General features: G+C 49.6%; 1 protein-coding gene across 4 annotated transcripts in view; it reads left to right on the top strand.

The window, feature by feature from the left end:
• The window catches only part of MGRN1 (mahogunin ring finger 1), a 56710-nt gene that overhangs the window by 36077 nt on the left and 6248 nt on the right, over window positions 1-14385 (top strand). For 2 of the 4 annotated variants that reach the window (XM_064153416.1, XM_064153418.1), the window contains exons 7-12: window positions 122-174; window positions 3520-3567; window positions 8473-8541; window positions 10730-10889; window positions 12646-12755; window positions 13670-13735. In XM_064153416.1, the coding sequence (XP_064009486.1) occupies window positions 122-174; window positions 3520-3567; window positions 8473-8541; window positions 10730-10889; window positions 12646-12755; window positions 13670-13735 (506 nt within the window). The remainder of the gene's footprint in view (window positions 1-121; window positions 175-3519; window positions 3568-8472; window positions 8542-10729; window positions 10890-12645; window positions 12756-13669; window positions 13736-14385) is intronic. The other 2 variants (XM_064153417.1, XM_064153419.1) reach the window with 1 other exon arrangement.

Consider the following 14385-nt stretch of genomic DNA (forward strand, 5'->3'; position numbering starts at 1 on the left):
GGGTGAAAATAGAAGTGGTGGCACTTTAGGAACTGTGAATGGACTCAAATTCAGCTGCAGGCAGTTTTATGCTTGGGTTGTTTTCAAGGTTTAACCAGGACTGCTCTTTCTCTTTTTACAGTGGTGGTTGAGGTGACAGGTCATGCCCATGTTCTTCTGGCTGCATTTGAAAAGGTGAGTTCTTTTTTTCCCCCTCTGTCCCTATCCTTGTGTATATGTGAATATTTCCATGGGTCATTAGTTTGTACTTATATAACACTTAGTACATTGGAGTCCTGGCCTGTGGATGGGGCTCCTGGGTGCTATCGTAGTACAAATAATTGCTCGCAGCAGCAACTACCCTGCAGCCTTTAATTATCATTTGTACCCAAGCTGGTCACTCAGCTAATTGTAGCTGGTGCTTCCTGTGTGGAGAGAAGGTGTGTCTTGGTGGCAATGATCTTTGAGGATCTGCTGTGTCCAGACCTTGTTGCACCACTGGTTTGCCTTAGTTTACAAGTGGGACCAAACCCTTTGAAGGAATTAGGATACATCCTGTGGAAAGACCTTGAGCTCCACTACCTCTCAGTGGTATGTTTGATGTAGCTGACTACTGCCTACAGCAAAAGGCTAAACCAAGCTGTGTGCACAAGCCTTGATAACAAAGTCTCTTCCTACAATAACTGGGCCCTGAAACCAGTTGCAAGATCCACGTTTGTGTCTGATTGTGGTAATACTGCAGACACATAGCCTGTGTAAGTGACATGCTAAGACAAGGCGAGAGATGCTGGAGCAAAGCTGGATACTTAGAGGGGAGCAGCATCAGTGCTGTGCTGTTGGAATTCCTCACTTTCAGGTTGGCACATGGCTGACTTCTGTTTTCAAAGTTGCCAGGTCTTACTCTGTTCCTCCTAGGTGGATAATGTGGATGGTGACAAGCTGAGCCAGAGGGCATGGGAAGTAGAGTCAGTCCAAAGGAAGCTCTGTGGCTGGAAGATGCTCTAAGTGTACTAGGTTGCTTTTTTGTTGGATTTAGTATATGAAGAAAATGAGTTTTCCTGTGTTAGAAGCACAGTGTTCCTGAGCACTGGCTCTATAGGTAGTTCACTACTCCCATCTTTCAGAAGAGAGGTGAACAGCTGCAGCACCCCTGGAACCAGGGCAGGGCTTCTCTTCTAGTGTTCTCTTCCAGCTGATCTGAAAAAACAAACCGCACTGGAATCCCTCAGTCATGGTTCAGTAGAACTGGGAGAGTGTGGGCAGTGGGTCCTTGGGGAAGGCTGTCGTGTTTGGAGCTGTCATCTTGGTGGCCAAGTGATGGAGGTGAAGACCCCTTAGCCTTGCAAAGTGGTTCTTCAGCCATTTGTGAGGAGAGAAAAAAAGATGAGGCCATCAGCTTCCTGCACATTACAGCCTGGTTTTGAAGTACTTGAAACATTTGCCCTTCCCATCTTCAAGCCTCTCCTGTACTCTGCTGGCTATTGCCTTCATGGCTGTTTGGTTGTAGCTAGGTTCAGTTTAGGCTTTGGATCTGATAACGTGAGTATGAGTTTTAATTAAAAAGGAGCTGCTTTCCTCCAAGTGTTCAAACAGTGCTGTTGAAGGGAGCCCAGCCTCTGTGGTCAGGGAACAGAGCTCGTGCTTGGAGCTAGATTTGTCCCAGCTTCCTGGTCTAGCATACCATGTCCAGCATGTCCTTCTAGAAAATACATGGAAATACATATTGGGTAGGTGTAAGCATGAGGGCAGGAGTGAAGCTTTGGAAATTTCTGTCTCATGAGACTGGAAAGTGGCTTCAACTGCAGCAGCTTTGGAAGGAGGTTTTCAAGGGCTGTAGGTTAATTCCACCCCCTGTGCAGAATCTCTGAGTTCTTTGGGTGTACAAAGGTAATGGCAAAAGGCCCTGGAATATTCAGCGAGGGGAGCGAGGTGTGCGGCAAAACTGGGAACCAACTGAAGCTGGTCAGGCTGTTCCATCAAGGCTGGATTGTGTCCTGTGTCCAGGTCTGACCTCAAGAATTCCAAGTGCTTCCCTTCTTTTTCTATTCCATATGTGCTGTGAGAGGGAGATACTGTCTGGTGGAGCCACTTCTTTACTTCTCATCTTCCACTGAATGCTTTAAAGCAAGATCAAAACCTTTTTTTTATTAAAAGGTCACAGGGCAAAATGCTGGTGGAGTTCTTTCTCCTACCTGTTTGATTAAAATACGCTGCCTATCCTTAGAATAATTGGAGCTTTTGAAATGTAGGTCCATAAATCCAGAGGAGGTCCTTGCTAATGAGCAATGCTGCTGATCACCAGAGAATGCTCAGAGGGCATCAGGCCTTGGTAACTTCATATTTCTGTGCATCTTTAAGATCAGAATAGTAACCTTGATGCTATGCCTAAGCAGAAGGCATAGCAGAAGGCAAAGGCAGAAACTTGGCACTTAGTGTTTGCCTGGAAACTAGGACTGCTTTGTCTCTTGGTGCCCTGTTGTTCACCCTCCCTCCTTAAACTCCTTCAGCAAACAGCTGCATGTCTGCAGCTGTTTGCAGCAGCAGAGCCTGCTGAGCATCCCCAGAGTCTCCTTTCCAGCTGTCTAGAGTGTGGCAGAATTGGTTTCTTTTGGTTTTACTGGCCTTTGTGCATGATGGAGAAAATAGGAGTAGCACACTAATTCCCTCCAGGAGTTCTGACACTGGGTGTGCACAGAAGTGTTGTAGCCATGCCTGCTGCCACTGAGCAAATGAAAGCCTGGAGGTGGCCACGCAGCTCTGAAGATGGCAATGTGGAGCATGTGTGAGTTGTTCCTGATTCCATCCAGTGGACAGGCCTTGCCCTCACCTTCATGCCAGTCTCCTGCTCTCTTGAGTGGCTCTGTAACCAGATGTTATTTAGGTTGTTAACAAATAAAGGAGGTTACGACTAAAACGAGGTTGGAGCCAGCTGGGGATCAGTCTCTTCACCTCAGTAACAAGTGATAGGGTGAGAGGAAATGGCCTCAAGTTGAACCAGGGGAAGTTTAGGTTGGATATTAGAAGAAACTTCTTCACTATAACAAGGCTTCCCAGAGAGGTGATTGAATCCCTGTGGAGATGATTAAAAGAGGCAGAGATGTGGTGCTGAGGGATATGACTTAGCAGCAGACCTGGTAAAGTTAGGGAATGGTTGGACTCAATGATGTTAAAGGTCTTTTCCAACCAGAGCAATTCTATGATTCTGATTTTAAATAGCCCCTACCAAGTCTTGCTGGACTGGCTGAAGTGTTTGCACTTGCTTGGAATGCTTGCAAGCTGAAGACATCCAGCATACCAGGGCATTTTTTGTGTGTGCTCTGACTCACTTGATCCAAGCCCATTCATCTCTGCACTAGAGCAGACAGGGAGCACTCCAGTGACCTGTTCTGCTGACTCTGCTGGGATTTGCTGCCATTGAGGCTGGCACACTTATACCCATGTCTGTCTCCCCTTAGGTAACAGACACCAGCCCTGATCTTCAGCCTGTTTTACTCTTCATTTATACACCACAGCTGTCTAATGCATTTCCTTTCTTCCTAGCACGTCGATGGCAGTTATTCCGTGAAGCCGTTAAAGCAGAAGCAGATCGTGAGTACCCATTTTCTGTCTACTGCTTGGTTAGACATCTGCTGGTATCCCTCAGGAGCTTGACTGTCCCCACTGGGAAGTTTCTTAATTCACTAAGATCCTGAGATCTCCCTTGCTTAGCTCAGGTGTCGCAAGCAAAGGCAGCAAGCTCCTGGCAGCCCTGAACATTGGGTTGGTTATTGCACAGACAGATGTGTGGTGGGGCGACAAAGACAGCAGCGTTGGACTGCCAGAGCAATGGTGCAGGCCTCAGTGCTCCTCTGGGATGCAAGCACTTTGTATAGATCCAGTTATATCCTGTGTGTTCCTGTGTCACTGGAGCTTGGATACAACACTGTCGAAGCACAGTGCTGAATGCTTCCATGTCTGTATAGGTATAAGTACATCAGGTGTGCATCAGTGAGCCCCAGTGCTCTCTGTGTTCAGGATGTGGAGCACATCTGTTCTTTGTCACTGCCTGATCTCCCTGGGTTCTGTCTTTTGTGGTGTGGAAGGATCTCTTTGCAGACTCCAAGTGTTGTGTTTGGAGGCTGAAAACTGTTTGCTTTCCACGTGTGTGCGAAGCTATCAGGAGATTGTTTTCTTCCTCCACAGACTTCCTTGTGCTCATGGTATCTCAGGAGCAGCCCCAGAGCCTGATACATTTTGACTCATTTTGCCTATCCCCTATAAGTACCCTGGCTTGGGCAGTCACAGATGTGGCCTTGCTTTGAAGCTGTTTTTATATACCAGACTGTACAGAATATAAGAGGAAGGGAAGGAGGGAGAGTGGCAAACAGGGAGTCATCAGGGGTCCGTAGCCCTTTTTTAGCCCATCCCAGTGTGCTGTGATGAGGCAAAGCTGTGTAGCTCCTTAATGACATTGTAATTATATCCAATCTTGTGTAGAGAGAAATAAACAAACAACTGCACCCTGCTAAGATTGGTGAGAATTTCAGCCTCTGAAGGGAAATCTGGTAGGGGTCCTCTTGCAAGGCTCAGTGTGAAGTGTCTTAGACAAAGAGAGAGATTTGGTTGTTGACCCCTTCACCTTTACATGTGTGCTGTATTCCTGCTTTGGTTTTGCTTGTGATTGATGGATACAGTTTTCTGATCTGATTTACTTGATTAGACTCATCTTGTTCCATGATGTTCCTTCCAAAAGGACAAAAGCCACTAAATAGTATCAGTTAATCACAGATCAAAATGGCATTTGGTAATTCCCTGTCTGCTTCACCAGTGCTGTGCAGAGACTCATGGCCTGTCCTTCAGACTTACTCATGCCTAGTGACAGCAATGTTAGTCCTCACTTCCAGAGCTTTATCCCACTGTTAGTGGTGAGTGAGTTGCTGCTCCAGCCTGACATTTGTTCTGTGTCTTGTGTGTCCCAGCCTGGCTCCCCTCCCTTCCTTGGTGCTTCCCCTGGCTGTGTTGCAGCCTGACCTCCTGACCAGGTGCTTGATCTAGGTCCCACAAGTATTTTTAAAACAGAGAGCTGAAGACTGTTTTAGAAGGGAGTCTATGGAGCTTGCAAAAGCAGGTTTGTAGTGGGAACATAGAGAAAAGCCATGCCCTGAAGAGAGAGCATGTGTGTGCTGTGATGGAAGAGGCTGCCCAGGTGCTGAGGGAGCAGAGCAGTGCGATGCCAGGGGTGCCTCTTCCTCATCTATTCTTCTGATGGGAGAAGACCATTTCTGAGTTGATTAAAAGCTGCTCATTTATCTTCCTTATGGGTGCTGGGGGAGAGATTTTATTACTTTTTTTTCCCACCTGTTTTAAACAGTGCTTACAGGACCACGAGCTCTCCCATCTGCTGTTGAGTTGCTGTGCACACTGACACAGCGTGTGTGCCGTTCTCCATTTACCACTCTGGGCACCCTAAAAGGAGGGCTGCGTGCTGGAAGTGCTCTCCAGGGAAGTTTCCACCTTGCCACAGCCAGCTCCTGCAGTGAAACAGTGTGTGCTTGTCTGCCTTTACTGGCAGAGCATGTAACCTTCCCACTCAGCCTTTGGTTGTGGGTCCTTTTTTTTCCCTTGGCAGATTGTGAAGTGCAATGCTTGTATGTTCTCTCCTATGGCTTTTAGAAAAGAAGGAGGCTCTTGCTAGAAGAACACACAGTACCACTGAAACTGAGCTAGCATCTGCACCCACAAAAGCTTAGTGCAGAGGTGTAGAGTGTAAGTCTGGAGTAAACCATCTATATAACATTGTACATTCTTCCTCATCACTGCTTTTCTTCTGCCTTCTCCATGCTATTGCCAGGTTCCTTTTGTGTGCAGTGATCTCTAAAGCTCTTTAGGAGCAGGAAGCAGTAGCTAATGAGCTGAACTGCTTTGTTCCCTGCTTTGTTCTCTGGCTGAGATCAGTTATAATGTATGTACCAACCTGTTCAAAGAAATTCAGCCTGGATGGATACAAACAGATGGATCAGCAGAAAAACATGACCTGGACTTGGCTGGTGACTCCTGTGTGCATTAGCTGAGGCTGTATATAGCAACAGAAGCTGTTGAAAGGATGACATGGTACAGGATGGGTTGGAGAAGCATCAGTGTGAAGGACTGCATTGTGTACAGTCTCCTACTTCTTATTTATTCCTACTCTTTTAAACCCTAGAGATCTTTGTAGTAAGAGGCATATTACACTGCTTACCTTTCTACTGATACAGGAGCTTCTCAGGGTTTTCAGAGGCAAGCAGTTAAAATGAATGCAGACTCCTGCAGAGGCTTTCATCTCCTCCTTCCTGACCTCTTCTTTGCTTTGAGCTGACCAATTCTGCACTCAGTGTTGCTCATCGTGATTCTCCAAGGATTCAGGATGCTGTAACAAGACTCTCTTTGTAATATCAAGTTCCAAAAGGACATCTCCCACATAATTGTTCCCAAACTTCCTGGGTGAGTTGTGAGCAGCTGCAGAGGATTTTGCTCAGCAGCCTAACTACTGACCTCATTGCTGTGAAATGCAGGCCCAGAGCATACTGTAAGCTGCATGCTGAGTTTGACAGGGAGACTCTGGAACTGGTTTGTTAAAGCTGCTGTGTCCCAGCTCAGAGCATCTCTGAACTGGCAAACAGGCTGGATATAGAATCATAGAATCAACCAGGTTGGAAGAGACCTCCAAGATCATCCAGTCCAACCTAGCACCCAGCCCTATCAAATCAACTAGACCATGGCACTAAATGCCTCATCCAGTCTTTTTTGAACACCTCCAGGGACAGTGACTCCACCACTTCCCTGGGCAGCCCATTCCAATGCCAATCACTCTCTCTGGCAACAACTTCCTCCTAACATCCAGCCTAGACCTACCCTGGCACATCTTGAGACTGTGTCCCCTTGTTCTGTTGCTGGTTGCTTGGCAGGAGAGCCCAACCCCACCTGGCTACAGCCTCCCTTCAGGTAGTTGTAGAGAGCAATGAGGTCACCCCTGAGCCTCCTCTTCTCTAGGTTAAACACCCCCAGCTCCCTCAGCCTCTCCTCACAGGGCTGTGCTCCAGGCCCCTCACCAGCTTCATCACCCTTCTCTGGACACGTTCCAGTATGTCAGCATCTCTCTTGAATTGAGGAGCCCAGAGCTGAACACAGTACTCAAGGTGTGGCCTGGCCAGTGCTGAGTACAGGGGAAGAGTAACTTCCCTTGTTCTACTGGCCACACTGTTCCTGAGCCAGGCCAGGATGCCACTGGCTCTCTTGGCAAGCTCCTGCCCCATCCTCTGCAGCACTGAAATCCCATGGCTAAGTCATTGCTGTTCAGGGAACCTGGATTGGTAAGAGGAGGGGAGAATGTCCAATGACAAGGTGAAAAGCCCTGTGATTAGTGAGCTGTTGAAGCCTTGGGTTCCCAGTGGCTTGGCTTCACTGCATGATGATAACTGACCAGTTAGTGGAGATGGCAAAGAAGCATTTCCACCCCTCTGTGAGATGTGTCAGTTTGATACTTTGCAGCCTCTTCAGTGTTTTGTCTGTGGTGGGGTTTGGAGCAGAGGAGCACACCCTGCTCTGGAGAAGCTGCTGTGTAGCAGCATATATCAGGGGACTGCTATCTTTGTGCATTCTTGTAAAGGCCTCTCCCAGCTGTAAGCCTTGTTGCTGTGCTTGCTGGCTAATATCTAGGGCCATGGGGAGAGCACCCTCCAGTGCAGAGGGGCTTGTCTTGCTAGGACTTGAACCATCAGCTTTTCTTGCCTCACTGCTTTGCTTCTTGGGACAGTTTGCAGGCAGCTGCCAGCGTTTGCATTAAAGTGTGCCCCAGGACTGGGACTGTGAGTAACTGCTGCCTTGCCTTAGGGCACTTTCTGCCACCATGCATTCCAATTTCGAGGTGCCACCAGGGCCTGAGGATGATGGTAAAGGACACTGCACTAATGTAGGCTTGTCCTTCAGGTGCTTCTCATGGTTTGTCTATCTGCAGTAGCTTGATGTTGTGCTCCTAGGTGATGGGCAGGGTAGTGATGTGCAGCTGTTGGTGGCTGTAATAAGCTGCCAGTAACAAGCTGTGGGCACAGCACCTTGCTGAGGTTTACAAAGATGGGGGGAAGTTCGTCTTGATTCAAGTTAAGCAGCCCTTCAGGGAAGGGAAGGACAGTAGAAGGCCAATTGCCTCAGGCTTGTTTGAGCTATGGGAGTATGTTCCCTCCTGATCTCTGAGACAAGTAGAGTTCTTGTTTCTTAGATGGTTTTGGCAGAGACAGAAGTGTCCTTTTGGACACCCTGCTCAGACCAGACAGGATGGGCACCACTTTTGGAGCAAGGAGAGGCTTATTCTCCCAGCTGTCCTTTGTGATACTTGTTTTGTTGTTTTTTTCTTGTAGCTATAGGGGAGCTGGATGTGGTGGATGTAACACGGACATTTTGACACAGGCAGGGAGGGAGGGTGGTCACAAAACAGCAATGACAGAGCAGCTGGCACTCACCTGTTGTCTTCTTCCCTAGGTGGACCGGGTGAGCTATCTGCTTCAGGAGATCTATGGCATTGAGAACAAAAACAACCAAGAGACCAAGGTAAAGGTACTCAGCAGGCTTCTGCTCCCTCAGGTGTGGCTCTCCAGCCTGCACTTTCTGCTTTTGAATGTAACTATGGGGCTTGCCAGGGCAATGCAGAGAGGCTTCACAGAATGACTGTCAAGCCTGTGTCATTTCTGCAGGCACTCAAGAAGACCTGAGTCCTGTAAGATTCAGATTTCTGTAAGTCACTGTAAGATTCAGACAGGCAGTGGAGTTGTGCTGAGATAATTTTGATAGCTTGAAACTCTTGAGGATGTTCCCATGGAATGGCATTGCTGGAAGAGCCTCGTGGATCAGAGCACTGATTTTTAGGGCTGTAGAGATAGCCATGGGTCAGCGTTGCTGCCTCTCCATAGTCAAGGCAGTCATGGCTGGTGTCTGTGCTTTGCTCCTCTGGCTTCTTTATGAGACTGCACGTTCCTGTAGTTCTGCAGGGAGCTGAGCTCTCTAGGGCTTGCCAGCATGCAGAGAGCAGCCTGCGTTCCCCAGCAAGAGGGAGCAGAGCATCACAAAAGGATGTATGTGCAAATGCCAAAACCAGAAACATTGCCCATCTTTAGGCAGGAGCTGCTGCTGAATCCCAGCTCTCTGCACAGCGCCACGCAGATTGTGTGACTGCTCTGTGCACTCAGCCCGATGTAAAGCTGCCCTTTGCTGCCACCTGGGCTGCAGAGCGCACCAAGGCCTGACCTCGCACTGCGCGATTTGCAAACAAAGGAGTAGTCACAGAGCAAGACAAGCAGGATTTCGTCTCCAAGCATCTACAGTGTCCTGCCCAAAGCATTCTGTGATCTCTATCTGCCTGTTCCAAGAGGCAGCTCCTGCAAAGGCAGGAAGGAGAAGTCTTTTCAAAGGTTTTTTCTTGCACAGAGGATTGAAGGCTTTTGTTTGGGTCCTCCAGGGTCTTGTGATGATTCTCTTCATCCAGCAATCATGCATTTGTGAGCCATCAGACAAGTGGCCTGGGGCCATTTTTGTTCTTCCCAGTATGCTTAGCAAACTGTATGAATGAGAAAGGCAAAAGCCTGCCCTTCTTACCTCCCAAAATAGAGGAGAAGTGCATGTGACAGAACAGACAGGCTTGCAGCCCTTTGCTGTCACAGTCAGTGGGCTGGGTGTGGATGCAGCGCCAGCAGATGCTGCGTATTGCTCTTTACACCAAGGTTGCCCTTGGCCTGGCCTGTGTTAACCCAGCTGACCACAAAGGCCTCATGACGTTGGACCCCGCAAATGGTGGCCTATGCTGGGTCATCAATTTGGTGGCCTTCAGCATAACTTCTGTGGTTGGGTTCTCAGGGGTCAGTGGAGAGAGTTGTGGTTGGAGGGTGGGTTTCTCCTGCCAGCAACAGCTTGCTCTATCCCTGTAATCCGGTCTGTGGAGCTCCAAGGGACTGAAAGATGAGTGTATCACACATTCCTGTTGAATGGGTCCACACCGACCTTTTTACCAGGGTGGCTGTAAGCAAGTGAGCATCCCAGGCTGAGTGTTCCGCAGCTCCATCAAAGCTTGTGTCAACACAGGAGGCTGGTGAAGATGCTGTGGCAGGAGAACCACTCACTTCATCATGTCAGAGGACCTATGGAAACTGGGCTAGACATGGCTGGAATGCCTCCTTTTGTCCAGCCCAGGTGCAGCCTGACCTACTGCCTGCCAATCATAGAATCATAGAATCAACGAGGTTGGAAGAGACCTCCAAGATGGTCCAGTCCAACCTAGCACGCAGCCCTATCCAGTCAACTAGACCGTGGCACTAAGTGCCATGGTCAGCATACAGCATATTTTGGGGCTGCTCTCTCTCTGTGGCTGTGGGGCAGAAGGGTTGGACTGCTGAAGAGACTGCTTCTCTGTGGACCCTGGGAGCCACCAGGCTGGCATGCAGGAACTTATTCTTGGTCCCCTTTAGCTAAGGAAGTCCCTAGCCCAGAGGAGCTCCCCTCTGCACACAGCCTGGCTCTAGGAGGGACAGCTACACCTGAATTCCCAAGACAGTGCCCTAGTCTCTGGCATGTTGTGAGCTCTGAGCACAGGCCGAGAGGAAGGAGTGTCTGTGGCAGGCTGGGTGGGTTGGAGCTTGGATGCCAGCTGTCTCACAGGCTTTTGGGTGGGAAATCTCCCCAGGCTTCAGAGTTCCTTGGCACTCCAGCGTGGCCCTTTCCATTCACAGCATCTTGCCTTTCATTGCAGCCTTCAGATGATGAGAACAGTGACAACAGCAACGAGTGTGTGGTTTGCCTGTCTGACCTCCGTGACACCCTCATTCTGCCCTGCAGACACCTCTGCCTCTGCAATTCCTGCGCCGACACCCTGCGCTACCAGGCCAACAACTGCCCCATCTGCAGGCTGCGTGAGTCTGTGCCCAGGAACCCAGGGCATCTTCTCCTTCACGGGCTCCTGCTCAGCCAGTACAGGCTGTGAGAGGGAGCATGATTTACACATACCACCCTAAGGCTCAGCGTCAAACACACTGCTGCTCCCCTGGCTCCTGGAGGTTCCTGGCACCTAAACGTACTGTTCTTGAACAGGGAAGGAGGAGCATATGAGAGAATGGCCCTTTGTCCAAACCTTCTTTGCCACTTGCCCTCTCCCAGGAATGGATCTGAAGGTGCAGGTGCCCCGAACCATGCCATTTAGGCAGTTCTTGTGTTTTGGTGAAGGTGATGGAAAAATCGCCCAAAGACGGGGACATAGAAGTATTATCCTGAAATTATCTGTCCGAGACAGCAGCCAGCCCCACCAGAGAGCTGTCCAAGTACTTCTTTTCCCTTGACAACCTTCCTTTGACTTCACCAGGGAGGTGGAGATGAGATAAGGATCAGTTTGGAGTCTTTTACTTTTGTCTGCTTAACCCTTGCATTTCCCAAAAGAAGGGAGAACTGAAATACCGCTCCTGGCACCGAGCAGCACTCACAGCATTCCAGAGGCATGCAGGCTCTTGAGAAAGGGCTGGTGTTTGTCCTGGACACACAGCTCATGTTTTCCTCTGTGCTTGAGCTCTGAGGGGTTTGATTGTTTATATTTGATACTTCTCAGAAAGAGAAAAAAGAGCCTAAGAGAGACGTTTGGCCTGAGAAATTAAGTCTAAACAGTTCAAACTTGGCAAAGATGCAGTAACTGAAAGCAAGATCTTATCAGAGGAAGGGCCAGACAGCCTTGACTGTGAATAGCACAACACAGGACACAGGAACTGCCTTATCTCATCTGCGTGCCACAGCAGAGAAGGTTCTGTTTATTTGGAAAGTGTCCCCACATCCAGCTTCCTGGGAATCTGCTGCAGAGGCAGCAAGGACAGATCTGCACCTCTGTCCTCTATCTCTAGGCTGGTCTTGCAAACAGGTGGAAGCAGCAAGAGCTAGGGAAATGACTGGGCTTTTCCTTCAGTACCAGCAAGCTCTTACAGCTGCATCAGAACAGAGGTCTCGCTCGTTCATAGGCACCCTTGGCACAGAGGAACTAATGATATTAAAGATCTGCAGATGAAAATTAGGACTGTGGGCAGGGAGTGGAGATCAAAGCTTTAGTGATGGTTAAGACCAAGGAATGGCTGTGCTGGAGACAGCAGTGTATCCACGCACCCTCCCACTGCGTCTGCAGCTATTGCAGAGCGTGTCATCACCATAGCACTGGCTGTGGTGGCTGATCAGGCAGCTGATGAGCAGGAACAATGCTTCTAGTGCCAACTGGACCCCAGAGCTGAGCCTTGTGGGGTCTGAATGATCCCAAAATGGTTTTACATGAGCCCCCCCCATCTTGTAGCTTGCAGTGCACTGTCCCAAGACCAAGCTCCTGGTTTGCTTACCGTGTTGCAGTGTCAGACTTGAAGTACCTCTGTATGTGACTGTAGTAGGACAGGCAGCGCCTGCTCTCTGCAAGGGCTGCTTATACCCAGATGTTTTCAGTCAGCAGATCTCTTTCCTCACTAGATCAACTGACCAGAAGCCACAGCACTTGGCTTTGATGTGCTCCATGGCCCTGCTCCCCATGGGCATGGGGAGCTCCCTCGTGCGGACCGTGTTTGCAGTAAGCCAAGGAGCTCTGGCAGGCATCTGGCATGACCTGATCCTGTTTGACCATGCAGTCACCTGCCTGCTGTTCTCTCCTAGCCTTCCGTGCCCTGCTGCAGATCCGTGCTGTGAGGAAGAAGCCAGGAGCTCTGTCACCAGTGTCGTTCAGCCCTGTCTTGGCGCAGAGTGTTGACCATGACGAGCACTCTGTAAGTACCTCACAGCCACATCTGCTGAGCCTGGGTGCTGGTCTCAGCCTGAGTGGGCAGCTCGTGTGTTCACAAGTTGCTCGGCCTAGTGGCTGGTGTCCCTGGGACCTCAGGAGGTGTGCTCAGGCCTTGGAGTGAGGCCTTTCTGAGCAGTTAACAAATGAAGCTCTCTTGTCAACCCTGCTAGACAGCCAGGATCTCTCTTCTCATGGATTAGTAGTACGGCTGGTTCTAGCCAGGTGCCTTCCTCTCCTTTGAAGGAAACAGATCCACAGAAAGCTCAGTATGAGAAGCCAGGATGGGGCCTGTAGCACACTCTGGCCCATGCCAGGATGGGAACTGGGAGGTAGTGAAGGGTTCAGTCTGACTTACATGCACGTCTGTGTGGCAGCATGCTTTGATGAAATGCCCTTTGTGTGATAGCAGGAAGGCCTCTTAGTGCCAGCGTCCCTGAATGATCAGAGTCTTGGCATGCAGCTGATGGAGCATGGGATGAAAAGTGTGGTGTTGGTGGCCTCAGGGCCTGGTCTTATGTCCCCAGTGCAGTGAGGGCAGCAGCTCATTGACTAAGCACTGCTGTTGCACAGCTGGCTCTGGTGAGACATATGAGATCAGAGTGAGGAGAAGATCTGCATCTAGGCCATCTTACAAGCTTTCATGGGAACAGAAAGATACTATCACTGGAAAAGCCTGGGTTTATCCATCTGTCCTCTGCAACGCTGTAGCCCTGCCACCTTCAGCTGGGGCTAAGAAATAGGACAGGGGGGAAACCCTGTGGGCTGTTGTGAAGCAGAGCAGAGTGTGTAGAGGAAGCAGGTGCTGTCACCTGGAGCCAGGTGAGGACGTGCTGTGTGTCTGTTTGTGTCACTAACCTCAAGAAACAACTTCTTTAAAACGTGATTTTCTCTTGACAGTGTTCCTTTAAAGTCCTTAAAGTCAGCACTGTCTCCCTGCCCAGCAGGAAACCTAGAAGGGAAACAGTAAGTGGATCTGATTGTGTTTGGCTCCCGTGGCAGTTCTATGTCACTAGCACATGGAAGTGTCCCACATGTGAAGGCTTTGCTAACAAGCTGGTTTGAGTTGTGCCTTGGCACAGGCTGCCACACTCCACGTCAGCGGTGAGACACTCACACTCTGCACAGACAGTCACTAACCTCTGGGTTGCCTGCAAAGGAGTAAACAAGATGGAAGCAGCTTGCCACAGAGGTCTCCTGCTGACACTCAGGGACTGTCCTCAGGTCCTGAGTCTGGCTGCTTGGTAGTTTCTGGTCAGGATGTTTTAGTAGCTTTTAAGTCTGCGGGCAAGCTGCTGTCCCCTTGGCTCACTCAAAAGCTTCCTTGCATTTGTCTCATCCCTTTGGCATTTTGCTGTGGGCATATCTTGTTGTGGTTTCCACCTTGGTGCTGTGATGTAGAGGGGGACAAACAGGCACTGCTGGACCAGGTCTTGCATTCAGGAGCACTAGCTTTTGCAGAAACAGGGAGGCTGGAGCTTGTTTTGTTGGGGACTGTCTGAGCTGGTGTGAGGGTGTGTAACTGCAATGCTGTGCTGGGGTCAGCATGAATGGAACTGTGGGGGACCAGGAGGTAGGAAGGGGAAAGGCAAGGGAGTTCTCCAGGCCAGCAGGGG

This window comes from Pogoniulus pusillus, chromosome 13 (genome assembly GCF_015220805.1).
Source record: "Pogoniulus pusillus isolate bPogPus1 chromosome 13, bPogPus1.pri, whole genome shotgun sequence".
Taxonomy (NCBI): domain Eukaryota; kingdom Metazoa; phylum Chordata; class Aves; order Piciformes; family Lybiidae; genus Pogoniulus; species Pogoniulus pusillus.